This window comes from Schistocerca serialis, chromosome 1 (genome assembly GCF_023864345.2).
Source record: "Schistocerca serialis cubense isolate TAMUIC-IGC-003099 chromosome 1, iqSchSeri2.2, whole genome shotgun sequence".
Classification (NCBI taxonomy): domain Eukaryota; kingdom Metazoa; phylum Arthropoda; class Insecta; order Orthoptera; family Acrididae; genus Schistocerca; species Schistocerca serialis.
In genome coordinates, this window is record NC_064638.1 from 523,234,052 (window position 1) to 523,249,681 (window position 15,630).

General features: G+C 38.5%; 1 protein-coding gene across 2 annotated transcripts in view; it reads right to left on the minus strand.

The window, feature by feature from the left end:
- Positions 1-850: 850 nt before the first annotated feature.
- LOC126474501 (ionotropic receptor 93a) overlaps positions 851-15,630 on the minus strand; it is a 198,241-nt gene continuing 183,461 nt past the window's right edge. Inside the window, exons 14-17 of one of the 2 annotated variants that reach the window (XM_050101971.1) lie at positions 10,189-10,267; positions 2,124-2,281; positions 1,965-2,039; positions 851-1,830 (exon numbers count right to left, since the gene is read on the minus strand). In XM_050101971.1, coding sequence (XP_049957928.1) covers positions 1,733-1,830; positions 1,965-2,039; positions 2,124-2,281; positions 10,189-10,267 — 410 coding nt within the window. In that variant the 3' untranslated portion in view covers positions 851-1,732. The remainder of the gene's footprint in view (positions 1,831-1,964; positions 2,040-2,123; positions 2,282-10,188; positions 10,268-15,630) is intronic. The other variant, XM_050101977.1, reaches the window with a different exon arrangement.

The following is a 15,630-nucleotide window of genomic DNA, read 5'->3' on the forward strand; positions in this document are numbered from 1 at the left end:
ATTCCTTTTAGTATTCATCTGGATTATTTCACACTTTTTATTATTTTGAGTCAATTGCCACTCTTCATACTATGCAGATATCTTGTCTAAATCATTTTACAATTGGTTTTGACCATCTGATGATTACAAGGTAGCAAATGACAGTATCGTCTACAAACAGTCCAAGAGGGCTGCTCAGATTATCACCTAAATTGTTTATGTATCAGGGCTATTCAGAAAGTAAGGAACATTTCCATCTGACACCACGAGGTGCGCGCTGATCATGTATATTTTGGTATGTGCGTGCTTGGCAGCTCAGTCAGCATCCATCCGTCACAGCGGGAACTTCTCTGCCCATCTCGTTTTTTCAATATTCGAATTTGAAATGTGCACTGCAATCGAAAATCCCACCAGTTGTGAGGTGCAGTCTGTGATATGGTTTTTGTTGGCAAAAAACCTAAAACCTATAGAAATTTATCGTGAACTGTGCAAAGTGTACAGAAAAATGTAATGAGTGAATGTTCTGTCCAAAAATGCTGCATTTGGTTTAAAAATGGCTGAACCAATGTTCATGATGAAGAGATGAATGGACAACCGAGCATTGTGACTGACGATCTTGTTGCTAAAGTTGATGAAACGATTCGTGAAAACCGTCACTTCACAATGCTTTGCTTTGCTTTCTTTTCCACAAGTTTCATGGATGTTTTTGTTTGAAATTGTCACTCAAAAGCTAGGCTACCACAAATTTTGTGCACAATGGGCGCCCAAAATGATTACAGGGCACCATAAAGAACAGTGAATGTGGGCAACATTGACATTTCTGGAGGCCTATCACAAACATGGTGATTCGTTACTGGGTTGAAACGTAAAACACGTCAATTGCGAGACAAAATTATAGTCCATGGAGTGGGGGCACACAAGGTCCCCCCAAAAACCAAGAAAATGTTTGCAAACCTTGTCAGCAAGGAAGATGATGGTGACAGTGTTTTGAGATAGGCAAGGTGTGCTTCTCTCAAACATGGAGCAACCATAAATTCTGCCCAGTACTGTCAAACTATGCCCAGCCTTAGAAGAGCAGTTTGAAACAAACGCCGAGGAAGCTGACATCCAAAATTTTGTTTTTGCACGACAATGCCCGACCTCACCTTACTAAAGAACTCCTTAATTCATACAAATGGGAAATTTTCCCTCATCCACCCTACAGCCCTGATCTCACACCAAGTGACTTCTGCTTGTTTCCCAAGATGAAGAACTGACTTGCAACGCAGTGCTTTGATGACACGGAGCTCCAGATGGGCGTGACTCACTGGCTGAAGTCTCAGGTGGCAGAATTTTATGACAAAGGCATTTCAAATCTTGTCCACCACTATGATAAGTGCCTCACTGTGTTTGGTGACTATGTGGAAAAGTTGTATGTCAGTCGCTCTTTCATATGTATGTAATAAGATGTATTTATTGTACTTGGTTTTTTTTGAATGCCAAAACATTCCCTTCTTTCTGAATAGCCCTCATATATATCAGATCAGAAACAGCAGGAGGGCATATAACACTTACTTGGGAAATACCAGATATCACTTGTTTTTCTCTATGACTTTCTGTCGGGTACTATTAACTGTAACCTTTCTGACAGGAAATCACGATTTTCATCACTACAAATGTGGAACATATACAATTTACAGAAGTAACTTATTTTATCTACGTGATGTTAAGTACTTTACTTTCTGTGTGTAATGCTAGTGATATTCAGTCACAATCAGATGATAAATGGTTTGACCAGTCTTCTTTCTCTTGATTTTGTATACAAGTGGAATATGTGTTCCATAGTTATTGTTATGGATGCTGCTGCAGTTCCTGTATCATAAATAAAGTGCAGGTTGTAACATAATTTAATATTAAAAATTATAAAATGTTTTAATGTGGTATTGAGCAACATGCTTGCATAGTACCTCCATTTAATATTTTTTAAACTACTGTAAGGTTATCACCTTGAATAGGACTGCATCTGTACAAATGAAAAATATAAAAATGTGGATGTTGTGTGCAGTATTCATCATAGTTTGCTGTAAAAAAATGCCATTGGTGGACTTGTTTTTTACCTGTGATTTACATATAAGAAACTAGATGTATGTAATTCAGCTTCTTACCAAGTAAAAGTACAAAGAAGCACCCTTGCATGTCAGCCATGTTGACTTTGTGGTTGGAAACATCAGATGCAGATGCTATTTGTGTACAGCGATCCCCAGAGAGTCTGCTGTCAGCCTCCCACTTTTCGATAAGACCTGATTGCTTTAGCCGCCTTATCCTGCAATACTTAAAGAATACTAGTTATGTGTATTGATGTTTATTTTCTGTTAAACATTAGTAAAATTGAAAACAAGACTGCAGATTAACTGTTTGTTAAAGTTTTCTTAAAATTTAAATCATATAACAATCTTCTGTATTAGACTGAAGAATTGAGATAATCTGAGTTCCTGAAAAATGACAAATCAGTTTCCCAAGGCAGTGAATTAGAGACTTCAGCATGAGTATGACAGATTATGAATTAAAAATATATAGGTACACTGTAATATTGAAAGTCATATCTACCAAGAGTTTGGTTTTTAACAGAAATAAATGTGAGTGGATAACTGAGAGCTTACTACTTTCATTCTTAAAAACCATGGCCAGATTCTGGTTAATAATCAATCACTATTGAAACTTTTTTTGTTTTGGTAGTAATCTGACAGTTAAAATGTACAGCATACTATTGTGCAGTGCACATTTATGAGAGTCAAGCCAATCAACAGATCCAAACCTTCTATTCAGTATTGTCACATCACAGCCACGTCCAAGTCCAAAAGCATGGTCGTCAGTGAAGTACAAAACATAACAACGAAAGCATATTTATTATGGGCACCTATTTGCAGTTAGAAGAGAACTGAGCTCCTGGATGGAGAGTGTTCGTATTTGTACAAATTTTAATATTCAAGAGTACATAAAAATAAGGCATTTTGAGAATCTTCCTGAAATTATAAATACTAAGTAAGAAATGATGGCTGGTAGTTGGGCCTGAACTGGTGACTTGTAGCATGTCAGACAGTGATGCCACACCACATGTAGCACAGGTCACAACATTGTTCACTCTCAAGGAGAAACAGTGATCTGTTTCTTCATAAGTCCGTACTGGAGCCAACTACAGCACCCTGGATGTAGATATTGTCAATGTTTCTAGAATGAAATTTTCACTCTACAGCGGAGTGTGCACTGATATGAAACTTCCTGGCAGATTAAAACTGTGTGCTGGACCGAGACTCGAACTCGGGACCTTTGCCTTCACGGTCAAATGCTCTACCAACTGAGCTACCCAAGCACGACTCACGCCCCGTCCTCACAGCTTTACTTCTGCCAGTACCTTGTCTCCTACCTTCCAAACTTATCAGAAGCTCTCCTGCGAACCTAGCAGAACTAGCACTCCTGAAAGAAAGGATATTGCGGAGACATGGCTTAGCCACAGCCTGGGGGATGTTTCTAGAATGAAATTTTCACTCTACAGCGGAGTGTGCGCTGATATGAAACTTCCTGGCAGATTAAAACTGTGTGCTGGACCGAGACTTGAACTTGGGACCTTTGCAAAGGTCTTCCATGGTTCTTACCAATGTCAGATCTTCCCTCTGTTCAGCAGCAATGCCATTTAAGCAATGATGAGTGGTATTTTGGTCCATACTGCTGTGTTCTACCAGAAGGATTCCCTGAAATGCAGTCAGTGACCTTGTGTTTGCATCCCTTTTGTATACCACTGTCACATCATAATCCTGAAGCCTCAGTGATGATACTGAAAATCAACCCAGCAGATCCTTCAGGCCAGCCAGCTCATGTAGAGAATTGTGATCCACCACAACAGTCAATGTTTTGCCAAATAAATGCAACTGGAACTTGTTGATGGCCAAAAAATTGCAGGGCACTCTTTCTCAGTTGTAGAATAGTTCATCTTGTAGTTGGAGATTACTCTGGAAACATACACTATCACATTTTCAGCACCTTCCTGAATTTGTACTAGAACTGCGCCCATCCCATAGCTACTATCTTCATTTTGAAGTTCTGTCTCGGCATATTTGTCATATACTGCTGGACTGGAGAAAATGATGGCATCTCCTTAAGGACAAGGAAAGATCTTTCTTGAACATCATTCCAGGCAAGTTTTGTCTCTCCCTGTCTTACTTCTTGCAAGGGATATGCCTTGGTACAGAAGCCCTTTGTGAATCACTGGTAGTACAATGACATTCCAAGAAAACTTTTCATATCATGAATATGCCAAGGGGTCAGAAAAAAAGAAAACATCATCGAAATAGCAAAGACACATCATCCATTTAAGGTGCAGAAGCAGGTTGTCCATCATACACTCAAAGTTGGCTGGAGCATTACATATTCCGAACAGCACAAATTTGAACTTGTAGAGGCAGTCAGGAATTAGTCACTCCAGAAACACCATGTGCCATCCTCTTCATTCACAAGGACCACAGAAGGGGATCAAGGACACTCTGAGTATTCCAGTATGTCATCCAGCAGCATCTTCACTTCCTCTCAAATTAAGCATCATTCCAGTGACACCCTATACAAGCACTGGCTAATTGGTGGATGATCACCAGCATTGACACAGTGTATTAGTGTTAGCTGCTTGGTCTGTCTTCTCACCAATCTGAATCTGAAATCACTCAAAAATTGTTGCGAAGCAGTTAACACTCACTGATACTGTTCCTTGGTTATGCTAGACCTTATTGACATTTTAACAGTAGCTTCCTCCACTGCTTTGTCTCTAGTGGTAGTGGAGCATTCTTGGTCAATGGCACTGGGCTGCCTATCCTGAACTTGTTCAGCTGTTCCAATGTACACAACTTTGGGGATGAGTTGTCACTGTTTGTGACATTTAGTGATCTGAAATTCTCCTTGACCACAAATAATGCTTATGAACATCCAACAACCCAGAACAATCATTGTTATGTGTGCTTGTTGGAATAGCTGTGCAATTTGGAGCTCTGATCTTTCACAGTTTATGACTTTTTGTGATGCCTGCAAGATATCCTATCTGAGAATAACATTAGGACCTTATACTGCTAACACAACAAGTTCAATGGTCTGTGTTCTGCCATTAATAGTTATTCTTTCAATACATGTTCTTGTATGTATTTGCCATTTGTGGTCTTCAGCACAATCTCCTTCATACCACAGAATACAGTCTTTTTGAGTTGGTGATGACAAGCATTTAACACCGCAGAAAAGGAAGCCCTAGAGTCAACCAACACCCAGGCAGGTTGGCCATTGATGATGATGTCAATGAAATTTCCTAACATCTTGGTAACAGTTATCCCTGGAAGTCTGTCTGTGGTAGTCTCACCACCACAGATGGTTGCCTCATTTAGTTTTCATGAATTAAGTGGCTGGTACTCCCGTACAGCAACAGAAAACAGCTATTACACACTAGTGTGTGACCTTGATGGGTATAATAACGGGCTTTGTCCCATAGGTCAGCTATAACTGCCTACAGTTGACTGGCATAAATAGAACTGTTGTGAGGTTATGTCTAGCAGTGTAGTAATCATCAAACACTCATTTTCTTTTTTTGTGATAGCATATAACTTGTCCAGGGCATCCACAGTGGAAACACACCTGTGTGTTGTCCTCTGTCCTCTAAATGTCTGTTCTGTGGATCATTATTTAGATGTGCAGCAATTCTCAATAATAATAATAATAATAACTAAACAAATAAATACTCTGAGGTTTTTAGGTTTTCTAGATCAGTTTTTGTATTTTTCCAGTCATATTGTGCTTATTCTGTAACCAAGTCTGATCCTCCTATGATAAAATCTACAAATTTTGTCAATATGTAGGAATATAATGAAGGCTTTAGTCTAAGTGGAAAGAAAAAACAAAATGACCATGGTTGATTTCAACAATAAATAAACAAACTGGTATCTGACATATGAAAGAAAAATTACAATCTTACTGTTGCAATGGGCTGGGCACAGAAGCTTCATGGGCCTACCTCAACCAAAACATAATGTGATTTTGTAAAGGGCTCTATGGCAATGCCTCAGTAGATGGCTACTGTTTTTGCATGCAGCCATTAGCACTTTCCAGTTGAAAGCTGGAAACAGTGCTGTGAGCTGCTGGGGATCTATTTACATCATTTAGACTATAGATCCAAACAGGTTACAATGGATTCCTTCCCAAGTGGGAAGGGGGAGCTGAGCTTCAGAATGCCTTTGAGAGTGGTGACCCCATCATAACAACAGCTTATATATGTGCATGGTTAGTTTTTTGTGAACTTGGAGAAGTACCATATCTGCATTGACTGAATAAAGGACACCAGAAAGAAAGGATTATGTTTCAGCAGTCTTAGGATGAGCTCTAGATACCGAGATATCCACAGAGGGTTGTTTTTCTTTCAATTTTTTGTCCATCTTGTTCCATTTCCTATCTGAAAGAAGCTGCATAAATATTCAATCAGATGTGACTCTTCAATCAGTTCTTGATAAGGTTTCAAAGTGGTACAAAGATTGGTAACTTGCTTTAAATGTTCAGAAATGTAAAACTGTGCCCTTCACAAAATGAAAAAAAAAAGTATCCTATGAGGATAATATCAGTGAGTCACAGTAGGAATCTGCCAACTACATACAAATACACTGGTGCAACACTTTGTAGGGATATGAAATAGAATGATCACTTATGCTCAATTCTGGGCAAAGCACATGGTACACTCTGGATTATTGGCAATATATTGGGGAAGTGCAATCAGTCCACAAAGAGGTTGCTTACAAATCACTCAAGCGACCCATTCTGGTATATTAGTCAAGTCTGTGGGACATATACCACATAGAACTAACAGGGAATACTGAATATATATACACAGAAAGACAGCAAGAATGGTCACAGACCCATCGTAGACTGTCACAGAGATGCTGAAGAAGTTCAACTGGCAGTCACTTGAAGATAGACAAAAACTATCCTGAGAAAGCCTACTTACAAAGTTTCAAGAACCAGCTTTACATGATGGCTCTAAGAATATACACTACTGGCCATTAAAATTGCTACACCACAAAGATGATGTGCTACAGATATGAAATTTAACTGACAGGAAGAAGATTCCGTGATATGCAAATGATTAGCTTTTCAGAGCATTCACACAAGGTTGGCACTGGTGGCGACACCTACAACGTGCTGACATGAGGAAAGTTTCCAACCGATTTCTCATACACAAACAGCAGTTGTCCAGCATTGCCTGGTGAAACGCTGTTGTGATACCTCGTGTAAGGAGGAGAAATGCATACCATCACGTTTCTGACTTTGATAAAGATCGGATTGTAGCCTATCACGATTGCGGTTTATCATATCGCGACATTGCTGCTTGCGTTGGTCGAGAGCCAATGACTGTTAGCAGAATATGGGATTGGTGGGTTCAGGAGGGTAATACGGAATGCTGTGCTGGATCCCAATGGCCTCATATCACTAGCAGTCGAGATGACAGGCATCTTATCTGCATGGCTGTGACGGATCGTGCAGCCAAGTCTCGATCCCTGAGTCAACAGATGGAAACGTTTGCAAGACAATAACCATCTGCATGAACAGTTCAATGACGTTTGCAGCAGTGTGGACTATCAGCTCAGAGACCATGGCTGCGGTTACCCTTGACGCTACATCACAGACAGGAGCACCTGCGATGGTGTACTCAACGACGAACCTGGGTGCACGAATGGCAAAACATCATTTTTTTGGAAGAATCCAGGTTCTGTTTACAGCATTATGATGGTCATATCTGTGTCTGGCGACATCGCGGTGAATGCACATTGGAAGCATGTATTTGTCATCGCCATACTGGCGTATCACCTAAGGTGATGGTATGGGGCGCCATTGGTTACACATCTCGGTCACCTCTTGTTCGCATTGACAGCACTTTGAACAGTGGATGTTACATTTCAGATGTGTTATGACCCGTGGCTCTGCCCTTCATTCAATCCTTGCGAAACCCTACATTTCAGCAGGATAATGCACGACCGCATGTTGCAGGTCCTTTACGGGCCTTTCTGGATAAAGAAAATGTTCGACTGCTGCCCTGGCCAGCACATTCTCTAGATCTCTCACCAATTGAAAACATCTGGTCAATGGTGGCCGAGCAACTGGCTCGCCACAATATTCCAATCTCTACTCTTGGTGAACTGTGGTATCGTATTAAAGCTGCATAGGCACCATCCAAGCTCTGTTTGACTCAATGCCTAGGTATATCAAGGCCGTTATTACTGCCAGAGGTGGTTGTTCTGGGTACTGATTTCTCAGGATCTACACACCCAAATTGCATGAAAATGTAATCACATGTCAGTTCTAGTATAATATATTTGTCCAATGAATACCCATTTATCATCTGCATTTCTTCTTGGTGTAGCAATTTTAATGGCCAGTAGTGTATTGCAACCCCTTACATATCATTCACATAGGTATCATGAAGACAAGATCAGAATAATTACACCATGCACAGAGGCATCTTAACAGTCATTCTTCCCACACTCCGCATATGTAGCACTGTGCGAAACATTGCTGTCATGCGACACAGGTACGAAGCACCCTCTGCCATACAAAATCAGTACAAAATAGCTTCTGAGATGTAGCATTGGTATGAGACATCCACTGCCACTCAACATTGGTATGGAGCACCTGCTGGCATGCAACATTTGCAGAAGCATCCTTAACCATGTAACATTGATGCAAAATACCTTCTGCCATGAAACATCAGTATGAAGCATCCTCTACCATGCTGCAACACTGGTATGAAGCACCCTCAACCGCATAACACTGACACAAAGCAACCTCTGCCGTATGACATCAGTGCAAAACACCATCTGTCACAAAACACTGATATGAAACACCTTGTGCCTTACAACATTTCCAGTGCCAATCCAGCACAAGCTAAAAACAGCCTTTGCCACATAACATCTGTGTAAAGCATTCTGCTGCACAACACTGGTATGGAGCACTCACTGCCATGCAGCACTGATGGGTTGCAGTCTCTGCCAGATAACATTGGTATGAAGCACCCTCTGCCACACATTACCACAAAGTACCCTCTGCCACACATTACCACAAAGTACCCTCTGCCATGCAGCATTGGTATAAAGCACTCACTGCCATGCAACATTGGTGTGTAACACCTTCTGCCACACAACATTGGTACAGTTCACCCTCTGCAACATAAAATTGGTATAATGTACTCTCCGCCCCGCAACGTCAGTACAAAACACCCTCTGTCTCTACTCAGCACCGTGCACCAAGCATTATTTCCTGTGCCAGTTTGGCACAAACTGCAAAACACCCTCTGCTGCTGCTCAAAGCTCTCTTCGCCACACAGCACTGATATGAGGCATCCCCTGCCAAAGCAACATTGGTATGAAACATTTTCTGCCAAGAAGCACCATCTGCCATGTAACATTGGTATGGAGCATCCTCTGCCACAACATGGTGGCTGGAGCACTCTACTGGCACAGGAGACACACTAAGGCTGCTGGACTGTAGGACCAGGCCATGCAAGCTACTGTGATTCCGAGTTCTGCCATTCACCATTAGAAGGCTCTGGCAACATTTAAACAGCAGCAGCGGACTATAACTCATCATAATTAAGCCACTTTGAATGAAATATTTATAAATTATATACACAAAGCTGAGATTATCCCACAAATACAGACTGAACCACAGCAGCAGACTTAAATTTATATATGTATAAATTTTCTTCCTATAACACCCTAGCCAAGTGCAGAGGTGCAGTGGTTAACCACCTGGACTTGCATTTGAAGAAGTCATAATTAAAATTCTATTTCAGACATCCTGGTTGAGATATCCTGTGGTTTTCCTAAACAACCTGAGGACACTGCAAAGACAGGTTCTGAAATAAAGTCATACGTCATATCTCAACCCATCTTGGCAACATGAGCTCATTCCATGCTTCAAATGAAGTTGATGCCCTCTTAGTGTACTGCTGCACTTTGTTTTTAAAATGTATAACAAGAAATTAATACTTTGTAAACAGGCAAAGTGAGGCATAGTGCTGTCCACCTAATATATTTTCTGTTACCATAAAATTGTTCTGTTTAAAATATGAAATATGCTCTTAGACTTCTGTGACATAAATTATTTGAGACAGGAAAAAAAAGGAAGCACTCAATGAAGGTATGCATATTTATTACTCACTCTTCATTTATCATCTCTAAGTACGGACTATCCTTTGGTAGAATCATAGCAACTTCTTCTTCAACAAAATTTTCATCGCCTACGAGAGAAAATATTCAGTTTTATTTTAAGACATAAAGACACAAATAATCAGGAAAATCTTTGAAATTTCATGAAAAGAAGGTATTTATTTTATAGTGACACAAATGTTCAGTGAGTAATTTCTAGCTACAGATTTTTTTTGTACATTACTCTTTAAAACTCCAATGCACAAGTGCTTTACACACATACTGTAACTGTAGTGTCCCCCCCCCCCCCCCCTCTCTGTTTCTGGCAATAGATACAATTAGAATGTAAATTTTACAAGTTTTATTTTTTGTCGTATGAAACAGGAAAATGAATATTATTATTGTATGACTAGTTGTGTCTATAGTCTGCTGTGATTGCTTTAGATAATTCAAGTAAAGAAAATAATAGGTTAAGGACTATCAAAAATATAAGACAAAAATATATAAGTAGCTTTTAGATAACATCTACATAATGTTGCTGCTTTATTCAGCGCCATTCATAATTGTTTCTTGTTATTTACATTACAGATGACAAAGGTTGTTAAAGGAAGGACAATTAAGGGCGAAGGGAACAATATTTACTTATATGCGAAGTTTTCACTGATAATAAATAGGTAAATTAGAACCATTTAAGAGAAAATGAGCTCTTATGTACCAGTTATTGAAACAGGGACAACTTAAACAGGTCTGATATTAACACAAATTCGAAAACACTAAAAAGAAAACCAATGTTGAATCTCTAGCTTTGTGGAGTGCTCTCATCAGGATAAAAGAATAGAATAAGAAATAGGGAGGAGAAAGGATAAGATGCACATGTAAGTAAAAGATTGGAACAAATTCACTTATTTTCCAATCTAATAAATATAATAATTCAAATGCTATACATGAAATTATATAGGCCTATTATGACCAGTACCTAATAGACAGAGCATCAGAATAATTATTCCAGGCACGCTAATCAAGGTGTGGGAAGAACTTGCCTATCAACTTGTGTGACAAGTGGTGCTCACATTGACAAAAGTGGAAAAAAATTGAGTTGCTCTTTCATTTTATGTATTATTTATAATTGTAAGCTGCATGAAATTAACACTAGGAACCCTTAAAACCCAAATATTCACTTTGAAATGCTCTGCACAGGTCATGAATCAGAAAAAAGGTTTGGGTTCTCCAAAAATTATTTATGCTGTTGCAATTTTACACAAGAAGAAAAAAACTGAAATGAGATGAGCTGTACAAAATGATGGAAGATGGAAAAATCAAATTGTGTGTCTGTTTCCTCACAATATGAAAATACACAAAAATGGTGACTACCCTTCTATCTGCGATAGGAAACTCAACCTTTTGTGGGAATCCAACATAAAATAAGGACCTTCCTACAGAACCATCACTGAAGTGCTATTCAAGAAATTGACGGTGCATTAACATCACAAGATAACAAACAGGTAAGCCACTCAATTTTCGTCTGTCACTGTGTAAAGGCTCAATTGTATGTAGGCTTACCTCAGTTCAGGAAAACTGCTGTTATCGGAGTTAACTGGCATGAACACAAACATACTGGTGATAAGAGTCACTGTTAACTATTATGTGCTGTAAAAGGGGACACGATGCCACAATACAGCAAATGACTCACTAATTCAATGTGGAACAACCAAAGCAACAACAACTGACAAACAGCCATATAATCCAGATGTAGGAATCTGATTATCTTATGTATATATAGATTTCCTAGTGGAGACTTCAACATCTTTTTCTCCAAACTTAATCATGTTCTTGATAAGATATCCACTCCAAAGAACCACATTCTCATATGTGGAGAGCTAAATGTAGATAAACTGAATCCTGATTCTACATGGGACTCATTACAAAGTCTTGCTCAATGTTTCAATCTAGTTTCAATGGTTAACAGTGCAACCAGAATAACAAAATACTCAAAGACAGCTGTTGATCAGGTATTAACAGATTTAGGCAAAGAAAACTGTGAGGTGGTGGTAGCAGAGCTAGGATTATCTGATCACTCAGGTCAAATCATTAATATAAAAGTGGCTCCAGAAGAAACAAAGAAAATGCATATTTACAGACTAATTTTTTCTAAACAAAATAGATATGAGTTTGCCAAACAGATAGCAGGACAAACATGGGACTCAGTATACTCAGAGGTAGATGCAAATGAAAAATTCAAAAATGTCATGGCATTGTTTAAATTAAATTTTGAAGAAACATTTCCTAAAGTATTATGTCCATTATCAACAGCAGGAAAAAACAAGTGGGTCACAAAAGGCATCAAAAAACCATCTGAAACACTAAAGTACCTGAGCTCCATTAAACACAGCCAAACTAATCCTGCTTTCTCACTCTTTTATAGAAGATATAGGAAAATATTGCTTGCAGCAAAGAGAGCTCATAACTCCAAACTGGGGCTCTCTGCTGAAAACAAAAATAAGGCAGTATGGAAGATTGTGAAGCAGGAAACTGGTACCAGGAAAATGAATCCGTCAAACTTGAAAATCAAAGAGTAAGGGACTCTAATAAAAGACTCAATATATTTGGCAAACTATATAAATGATTATTTTAGTAGCATAGGAATAAAATAACAGGAAAATTTTCTAACTTCCCCTCAGGCCAAAAAGCCAAATAATGGTGTATCACACTCAATGGTGTTATTCCCTACAACACAGGAAGAAGTCTATAAAGCAGTCAGCAAACTGAAAAACAAGAACTCAGCTGGTCTGGATGAAGTCCCAATTTTTATAATTAAGGACTGTATCAAGAGCCTACTTCCACCTTTAGTTGATATTATAAATAAATCTTTCAACCAGGGCTACTTTCCAGACTATTTGAAATATGCTAAATTACTACCTCTCTTCAAGAAAGGTGATGCAGGAAAAATTGAAAATTACAGGCCAATTTCTCTACTCTCATGTTTTGCAAAAATATTAGAAACTATTATGAAAGATAGGCTAATGAATTATTTAAATAAACACAACTTACTGTCTGTTGACCAGTTCAGATTTCGATCAGGGAAAAGCACTGAATCAGCAACAGCACACCTCACAAAACACATTCTAGAAGCATTAGATAAAGGGAACTACACAACAGGTATATTTCTTGATCTAACTAAAGTGTTAGATACAGGAGACCACAGAATGTTAAATAAGTTAGATGAACTGAGAATAAAGGGGCTTGTGAAAAAGTGGTTCCAGCCATATCTAAAAAATAGAAGACAGATAACTGAAATCTCACATATTTCAAGTTGCTCAAACTATAATGTAAAGTATACTTCAGACCCAAATTATGTAAATATAGGTGTCCCACAGAGTAGTGTCCTTGGCCCAATACTATTCCTCATTTACATAAATGACTTCCCACAGAGCATCAAGCATGGACAAACAATATTGTTTGCAGATGACTCAAATGTTCTAATCAGTGACAAATCACCAGATGCACTGAAAGAAGAAGCCGAACAAACACTAAACAGTGTACGTGAGTGAGCATCCAATAATAAACTAACACTAAATTTAAAAAAAACAAATGCTGTTAACTTCTATGTCTGCAAAAAACCAAACTATAACAATTTTAAGTTAAATGATGAAACTATAGAATGTGTAGACTACACAAAATTTCTTGGTATGCATGTTGACAGTCAGTTAAAGTGGGAAGAACATATTAAAATACTTAGTAACAGAATCGCTAGAGCATGCTACGCTCTTAGAATTCTGACTGCAGTGTGTGATACTGCATGTGTCAGATCTGTATATTTTTCTTATATCCACTCTGTTATTACCTATGGAATAATATTTTGGGGAGTCAACAGTAAAAATATTCAAATAGTTTTCAAATTACAGAAAAGAAAAATTTGTATAATAACCAAGAGTGGCAGTAGGGCTCACTGCCTTGAACATTTCCAAAAGCTGGAAATCCTAACTGTCCCCTGTGAATACATTTTTCAAAGTATTACATATGTAAAAAAAAATATTGACTGCTATATGAAAAATTCTTTAGTACACAGCTATGAAACTAAAAACCAATACAATCTGCAACTAGAGAGAAAAAATAAAGTTAAAATTCAGCAGAGCTTGTTGTACAATGCCGTTTAATTATATAATAAATTACCCCAAAATATAAAAGATATTGACACAATTGGACAGTTCAAAACAAAACTAGAAAATTTTTTATTAAATAAAAGTTATTACACAGTAACGGACTACCTGAATTAAAACATGTAGTGTAATTAAAGTAGCCTGCATTGTAATACATGAGGAAATAATTATAATATGAAATCCAGAATTGTACAGTACTATAAGAAAATTACATAAGGATACAAAACTAATGTAAGATACCTCAAAAATGTGTGTAAATACTAATTTTATGTGTATAAATTGTAGGTATATTGTATTGTATATGATTTTGCTGACGAAATCCACACAATGTAAATTGTTACATGGATTAATAAAGAAATCGATCAATCAATCAAAAAAAGCTCTCTTCTTATTATCTGACTCAGAAGCCACAATCCCCATCCCCACATGTAACTCTGCTCAACACACTTAACAGGGCACAGGGATTAGCAAGGACACAGGAACACTGTCAATGGATGCTGAAAAAAATGTAATAGGTCATCTAGATTATTGAGTTGTGGTACAAGTTGGCACAGACTAATGTAATGTAAGAATATGTTGAAAACACACAGGCAATTAATACCTTCTACCAACAGTATAAAATTCAAGCACTTCATAGACTCAACAGAACTTTGTGCTCTGCACCCTTCCCCCCCCCCCCCCCCCCCCCCCCCCCCCCCCCGCCACCCCCCTATCAGGTCACCTAACATCAAACATGACTGATTTGTGTGTGTGTGTGTGTGTGGGGGGGGGGGGGGGGGAGGTGCTTGGTTTAATGTTCATGATGGATCCAGCTGCTGTCAAGCAGCATATGCACTGATTGAACCAGGTCTGATTACGCAGCCATGAGTTGCAGGGGGTAGTTGAATGATCATGTATCCATATGCTATGGAGAAAAATGTACACACTTTAGACCCAGGTCTCATTGTGTATCTATGAATTGTGGGGGATGCTTGAACAATGATGGATGTAGACAACTTTTGTTTGGTTAGCAAGAAGCAGCAGCCACATTCTGTTAGCATTCCACAATTTTGACCATGATAAACTAATGCTGCAGTGTTCATCTTTGGCACATCAGTGTAGGAGGTGTCACAAATTCAACTAAGTAAAAAAAATTGTAGCAATATTATGAAAAAAAAGTTGCTACTCACCATATAGCGGAGATGCTATATGTACAATTCATAGGTTTATTTATACACATTTACTTCTGAATTTTCATTTCTGTGAGACCACATGTGCCAGATAGGTCAGTTCAAGATTCTAGTTATTGATATTTTGCT